Here is a 7,676-nt window from a genome sequence, read left to right as displayed (position 1 = left end):
ACAAACCCATCGAAGCTGAATATAAACCGGTTGTGATGCTTGTGATTTAGATTTGAATAGATTTAAACTCTTAATTTGATGAAAATGCTAGGGCTTAAATAGAAGAAGTATATGCAATATGTACGAACGCGTGTTTAGTCCCACAGCGACTATACGCTGGATAAATCTTAAGTACATTAGCAACTGCCCTTGTTCTACGCTTGCAGAAATATTATGCTATGGCTTCCCAGACCCCTGTACTACTAGAATGCTAGCGACAAAGACAAAGGAGAACCATGCGGGTCGAAAATTTGCATGTCATAATATCGGTGGCGAGAAAAGAGAGGTGTCGATGAATGAGAGCTGCAAAAGAAGTTAGTGGAGAGAAATGGTTAGAGAGCGCAAAATCAGGAACAACATTTCACTAGTTGAAGATAATGCTGGAGCAAAACAAATAGGGATGCAAAATATACCACCTCTTACTTGGCTCTCGTTACAGTATAAATACATTAAGATCTGCTTCAAGGAAATGCTGTAAGGGTGCCTGGTGGTGGTGGAAGGTTGCTTTTGTAAAGAAACATGCATCCCTAGTGGTTCAATATATCATATAATCTTGTAATATTTACAATACTTATGGAACAGTTATATGAAAGAAAGTCTAGAGAGTTTGGTGTCTCCATGATGTTCACACATCTATTGAAAACTAAAGGACAGAGTTCGATCTTCAAACTTTTGAACCAGGATAAGAGAATACGCGTGTAGCATTTTGGTAGCTCAACTCTGCAAGCTCCTCCTCAGGCATCTCAAGCAACATGGCGACATAATTCAGAACCTGAAACGTTTTTCATTCCTTCATTAGTCTAATCATAAAAAAAAATAAAAAAATTCAAAGCGATCATTTGCCAAAGAAAAGCCGCATTTCAACTGATAAATAGAGAATGGCTGCTCCTCCAGTTCATTAACTTAAAAATGATCCTTCTCACAATTTATAGTTTGGTGAATGATAGCCACATGTTAAATACAAAGATCGGTGAATTGTCTGAAGAAGGTGGCTGTAGCAATACTCTGTTTTCAATAGGACTACCAGTAATACCAATTAGCTTTTTATCTAATACACGGAACATGTATTATGCAAGTTTTAATCAGAAGAGAGTATGTACAGATAATTATGCAAGTATTTAGAAAATCAGAGTATAATTGGTTCCCTCCTTTTCTAATAGTGTGTGTAATTTTCCAAGCGGCTAACCTCTAATGTGGTTTCCATCTGACCAGAATTTGTTTTTCTACCATTCTACAATTAATAGAGGTAGTGATTCAATAAATGCTTATTCTTCTTGTCCACATTTTGTTCTTAGCATCCCAATGTGAGGTGGCTTGGTATGTGCTATATATATGTACTCTCAATGATATCCTACAAAAGGAAAGAAGGATAGCCATAAAGTCTACATGTATTGAGCTCTAGACACTCGTATTGTAATAGATGGTGATATATTGTTTGGCCAAGAATTAACAATATGTGCCTTTCCAATCTTTCTTTTCTTTACCTATGAACCATCTGTCTTTCACAAATACCTATTTCTAGAGACACTGCCATGAGTGCACCAAATTGCATTAGATTAATCCCTTTATTTAACCTTGACTTTTAACTGAAAATTATGTCCTATGAGCCTGCTAAATATATAAAAGCATGATAAATCGTGTTTTAGAATATTTTATGATTGCCTCTCATATGATGTTGACCTTCTATATATTGTGATCAAATTTGTGATCAAGACAACTTTGGCAAGAGGATTCTGTTATGAAACAGAAAAGATGAGTTGGCCAGAGGGAATTCTCAGATCACTTGATCACTTCCAACATTTATATTCTGCACTGGTGTTTCTTATTTCTACGTAACTGAGTAACTTGCAGACCATGAAGACATAAAACCATGGACTTCTAATTTGCCCGAGTTGAAATATTTATCTATGACCAGCAGCGAGATTGAAAACTGGGTAGGGGATGTCTTGACATGTGGACTGTATGTAAGATTTTATATTAGTTGCAATGTGTATGCAAATGAACTTACATTAGAAATGTTTGCTGGATGATTCAATGCTTCCTTTGACAGAGTTGTTGCCTCTGAAGATGAATCTCCATACTGGTTTTGTTGTTCTTGGGAAGTGGAGTCATCCTCTGGAACCAACAAAAGAGAATCTGTGTTCCACTTTGATAATCCATCTGGTGCATCAGTTTCAATCAAAATTCTGTCCATAGGTACCTAAAAGAAAATAACATTTCAGTATACCGATCTGAAAAGCTCAACTCTGAGCTGTTAAAAAACTAAATCCCCTGAAACTTGAATATCTCTACTGACCGATTTAAGCATTTTCTTTGCTTTTCTCATATTCATGGATGTGAGGTGCCCAGAAAATGAAAAGTAAGAACCGAGCTTTGCAAGGCCCGAAACCATTTCAGCAGATCCTATATACGAATGCAGAACCACTCCTGCAGGGAAAGGTCCTGTTCGTCTGATCATGAGAATATAATATGCTATTGTCAGGACATAGAGAAGGCACACAAGAAGCCACGGGTCAAACTAAGAAGACAATGGTAAAAAATCAACCAAATGAAAAACAAAATTAACAGTTGCAACAAATGTATTTATATTCAGAAAGCAATATATTAAATTATGCTGAAAGAACTAGGCCTTATCCAGCATGAAATAACTCAATAAATAAAACAAAAACTTTGATGAATATAAATGCATATGAAGCTAGAAAAGGTCAGGACTCGGTGTTCAAAATTTATTTTATACGAAAGAACAGATAATTTTCCTATTTAATTGTCATAAAATTGTTTCTGATATCCTGCCTTCACTTATTTCTCCCTCTTACCTACTTGTACAGGTAATTTATTGTCCTCTGTTAAATCAATTCATGATTTTGGATGACAGAGTAGAGACTAAGAGATTCTTTATGAATTAGCTTAATATCATAGATACCTCATATTGAGTAGAAATCATTTGTTAGAGGTGTAATACAAGAAAACATCAAATGCATAGGGGGAACTCCAATTGTAAGAACCGATGCAAATAGAAGTAGCCAAGAAAACAAAGGTGCGGACAGCACATGATACTCTGCAAGGCCAATTTCATGCAAGCAATGATGTTTCCCAAAGTAGGCCTTGGTGTCCTATTTTAAATAAGATTGGCATGAAAGAGTCCTACTTTGGGTATATGTTGGGTTAGACAAGTCATAAAATCACTAAGATTTAATTTTCATCTATTATAGCTGTCTTCCTATATAGTGTTATGTGGGATTCAGGAATTGCTTTTTGTAGGAAGTATTTTGCAGATTAGTTAGTTGATTATTAAGAGTCCGAGTTTAGTTGTAAAACAAGTCATATGAAATCTACAAAAGGGCTTATTAGGGATAGATGAAAACTTGTTGTACAATGCTTATTTTGGAAGAATGAAAGGTCTTTTCCCCTTTTCTCTTTCATCCTTCCTTCCTCTAGATCTCCCTACTATTATCTTCTTTTCTGACTATATCATCTTTATTCTACATATGTTTTCTGAATTTCAGTTATACATCAACTACGGACTCTTGTTTAGCCAAGAACACTTTAAAACATTATCCCTCCTCTCTTTCCCATCACAAAAAATCTAGGGCAGATTCATTTGATCCTTTATTTGCCCTTAATCTCAAAATTTTACCATCACTGTCCCATATACAGGTTTGGGGCAGCAAACCCTAGTACAGACCTCTCTTACCTTTCTACCCTTATTTTTTATTGATCTTCTTTCTATCCTTATTTTTGTCCTCTCATCATCATGTTATCAAATGAAGAATTGTGTTTCAAAATTGATGTTTTCCGATAAGTATGTCAAATATGAGCAGAAGGCCTGCCTACCAGAAGACACATAATTATAAGACATCCATCAAAAATGATATGGAGTACATTAGCTTTATTGCAAGCAAATGCTACAACCCAAGGTGTTCGGTAAAACTACCAGTGTAGATGAAGATCCATTTTATGGTTATGAGAATGTCACAAGTGACAATTTTGCATAGCCTATTGGACAAGAAAATTACATTTTAAAAATGGGTAAATGTTGGTCAATCCAGCAAGTAATTAGTAACATTTGTCAAAAGAAACAGAAAAAGTTCTCCAACATAAATAAAGATACTTTGCAAGCTTCAAAAAATCCTTATTTTAGTATAAAGATTGCTTATAGAATAAGAAATTAACTAAAGTGAAAAACATGAGTGGGCCTTACTGCAGGATTTCTAGAAGGTCACCAAAGGCTTGAACACAATGGACAGAAACTGGTTTCCTTAACTCCTTTGCAAGTTCAAGTTGTTGCCGGAACACTTCAACCTGAAAATGGAGATACATAGAATATTATTTCACTGGCAGGTAAAATTAACCCCATGGAGAAGCCAGCGAAGGACATGAAATGCTCAAAAGTACAATAAACCTCAGTAATGAAAGATGATATCACATATAGCTGTGGAGAAAAACAACCAATGGTTAGGCACCAGTTGCAATTCCTGGTATTTGCACTATTTCAAAGAGATTTCATAGAAATATAACAAAACAGGCAGAGAAACGAAAGAAACTACAAAAATCCAACAGATCAGTATATGAAACTACAAAAATCCAACAGACCAGTATAACTGAATGAGCAGTTATAAGGTTGAAGTCGAGCCAACCTGTTCGGTGAACTCAATGTTCTTTGCATGCGATCCTTTATCTATGCCAATCTGGATGTCGTAAAATGCTACTCCATATTAGATATATGATAATATGTGCACAAAGTCAATCAAAAGTAAGACTCATTTAAAAACCTCAAAAGCAAGTTAAAAGTGTAGAAACTGCAGAAAACACTGTTCATCTACAATATTGAGCTTCATATTGTATCAAACAAATTGGATGAAGAAAAGTAGCACAAATAATGATATACCACAAGGATTTTAAACATATTGTGAAATTCAATCCCCTACATACCTACATGATAGAAAATCTAAGTTAATATCATACCTGTCAAATTAAACTGATCAAAGGGCATCGTTGATGTTATACAATAATGCTACAAGAAGTAGGTGGCCAAAGTGTTGCAGTTTTTAGTTAGAATAAAAAGATTAGCTCGAGTTACATTATTGAAAAATATGTGGTCTCTAGTTATATGGCACTTAAGATGTAGCTACCATAGTTGCTTTCAATTTTATTCAATCTTCCAAATATACCATCAGGAGTATGCTTCATATAGTATGCAGTGCCTGCAGTCAACAACATGTTTTTCTTCGGAAAAACTCCAAACCCTATATTTGTAACATGAATTTCCTCCTTTTTCTCAGAACCAGCCACTACACAAATAGGTTTCAGAAAGAAACAAAAATGAAAAGAACATAAAAACTAAAACAAATTTAAAATATGGCAAGATATATTTTTTTGTCTAAGATTTTTGTAGACAATTAAATAATTGGGCTCCTTGGTGCCATGTATTAAATCAACTTAGGAGGCTGCTAAGTTGGAGACAGCCACTTTAACCTTTGACTAGTGTACGGTATTGCAGCCTGTGAATAGTATTTTCAACTGATATGGAAAGGAATGAAGTTCAAATTCATGTTTTAAGTAACAAAGAAAAAGAAACAATAACTGGCTTAGAAGGCCCCTAATCAACATCAAGTGGATCAAAAATAAAATGGTTTCTTGAGAAAACAAAGATGGGATGCATAAGAAAAGTGCAATTCTCTAAGGATGCATTTTGACCCTTTTGAGTACTTGAGTACACCAAAAATATGCAGTTGATATAGCATCATTGACATGTCTTTAGACAAGGCGTTCATGTATGCACCAATGTCTCTTCTTTATTCATGTCTTTGCATGACAAGCAGATTGCTGAAGTAGATATTTGACAAAAGTAATTAATAGAAACCGTAACTTCAGATATTGTTAGAGATGTTGCCCTAAAGAAGGCATGAGTTGATGCCTGAAATAAATATATGAGGAAATAATGAAGTGGTTTTCTCCTCTACCATGCATATCTTGGATCTTATACATGTTAGCATGTCCATGTTTGATGTAGGATAATAAAAATAAGATTTACAGGAGCATTGTCGACCAAGGGTGAATTGAGGTTTGGCACCTTATTCTTTAAACTAGCATTACTAGCCAATGCCTATGAATGAGTTTGGAATACTCATTCAAGTGGCTGCCAATTATGCATGATGACTATAAGATGGTGGAAATCTTTTTAAGACACCTTTTTAAAAAATCCACATGAACACTTGGTTGCGTGATGCCATAACCAGTATGGGTCACATTCACTTTGATGGTTAGTTTGCAATTGAGATGCTTAACAAGGCATCCCATACCCAATTAAAGAGAATAACCAGTTTGGTGGATGAGGATTGATTAGATAATCAAATACGGTGCCGATTGGTCTATCAAAAGGTTTTTTCCACAAGAAATAAAGAGAATGTGTGCCTAGAATTTGAGAACCGCATCAAAGTAACATACTGACATACTCTAGGAAAATAATTACATTTAAAGGGAAAAAAAGGGTTTTTTGTGTACATACCTTCCTAAATATTGGAATTTGCATGAATATCCTTCAATTGATATTTGCATTTATACTTCATCAAACACTTATTTTGTATATATACCCATGTCATCTAACGTCGTTAAGAAGTTAGCGGTTTAAAATTAAAAGGACAAAAATACCATTAATGGGTAAACATAAAAAAAAAGGGGTATACATGAAAATAGCAATTTTGGATGGTATTCATGCAATTTCATATATTTAGGAAGGTATACATGCAAAACAAATTTTAGAAGGATATATACACAGAAAACCCAAAAAAAAAAGGAATCACGCGCATATGCAAAGAACTCACCTCGCCAACTGCAGCAGCAGGCGTGGCGGCGAAGAGATCCTTTAACAATCTCAGCCAGTCTGGGGATCTCTCAGCAACATACCTGTATCCCAACCAATTCCCGTAACTGAAGAGTTAGGAAAAGAAGTGGGAAGGGAGAGAATTATTACCATGGATGGAGGCCAAAGCACGGAACTATACAAGGGTACTCGTCCGACATCTGCTTGACGATATGCCAGTCCCTCTGCCAAAGAAATAAAAAAAGAGGAAGAGATGCCTTCTTTGTACCTAACCTAAGCAAAGGCTGGGGTGCCAAAAATCGATACAGAAAGAAAAAGCTGCGGAGATTTTTCCATCGAGTGGTTGCTTGATCGGTACCTCGGAGACGCCATTGACGGCGAACCGGAGGACGCCGGAGTCGAGTGCCGCGCGTATGAGGCGAGGGGCCACGTTGGCGATCCTCGGGTCCTGGAGGTGGCAGTGCGCGTCGAACAGCCTCACCGCCTTTGCTTGGCCGACGCCGCTCATCGTCTTCCTTCCCGCTACCGACGGGCTGTTGCCTTGAGTGGTCCGTGTGCGGTCTTTTTCACGAAAGGGGGCGTTTGATGTCCTTTTGGATGGCCAGATGGGCCCCAATCTTTCGCGCGAAAGAAGGATTCACCTTCCTTCACGCGCATCCACCGCTGGATCTCACAATCTGTGCCGCGGGTGGGGAGGGAAGTTTGGAGTGCTTTGATGGTTGACATTGCAAAAGCAGCCAATTTTTTTGATGTGAAAGATACAAGACGACTTGGGCAAAGACAAGGTTGGATCAAAAGGCTCAAGAAAAAAAAA

General features: G+C 36.6%; 1 protein-coding gene across 2 annotated transcripts; it reads right to left on the bottom strand.

Annotated features, from left to right (window-relative positions):
* Window positions 1-371: 371 nt before the first annotated feature.
* Window positions 372-7,466, bottom strand: LOC103716911 (TatD related DNase). 2 transcript variants are annotated; one of them, XM_008805110.6, is made up of 8 exons: window positions 7,221-7,464; window positions 7,013-7,086; window positions 6,864-6,945; window positions 4,677-4,727; window positions 4,241-4,341; window positions 2,336-2,489; window positions 2,048-2,239; window positions 372-811 (listed from the first exon to the last, which is right to left on the bottom strand). In XM_008805110.6, exons 1-8 carry the CDS (start codon window positions 7,368-7,370, stop codon window positions 704-706), a joined length of 912 nt encoding a protein of 303 aa, XP_008803332.1. In that variant the 5' UTR covers window positions 7,371-7,464; the 3' UTR covers window positions 372-703. The 2 variants fall into 2 exon arrangements, with proteins under 2 accessions (XP_008803332.1, XP_088579760.1); XM_088723634.2 differs by lacking the exon at window positions 4,677-4,727 and having other exon boundaries at window positions 7,221-7,466.
* Between the last annotated feature and the right edge of the window lie 210 nt (window positions 7,467-7,676).

Source organism: Phoenix dactylifera, chromosome 6 (genome assembly GCF_051530095.1).
Source record: "Phoenix dactylifera cultivar Ajwa chromosome 6, Ajwa_hap1_PhDact_Kaust_v1.1, whole genome shotgun sequence".
Lineage (NCBI taxonomy): Eukaryota > Viridiplantae > Streptophyta > Magnoliopsida > Arecales > Arecaceae > Phoenix > Phoenix dactylifera.
This window is presented reverse-complemented; position numbering and strand designations above follow the sequence as displayed.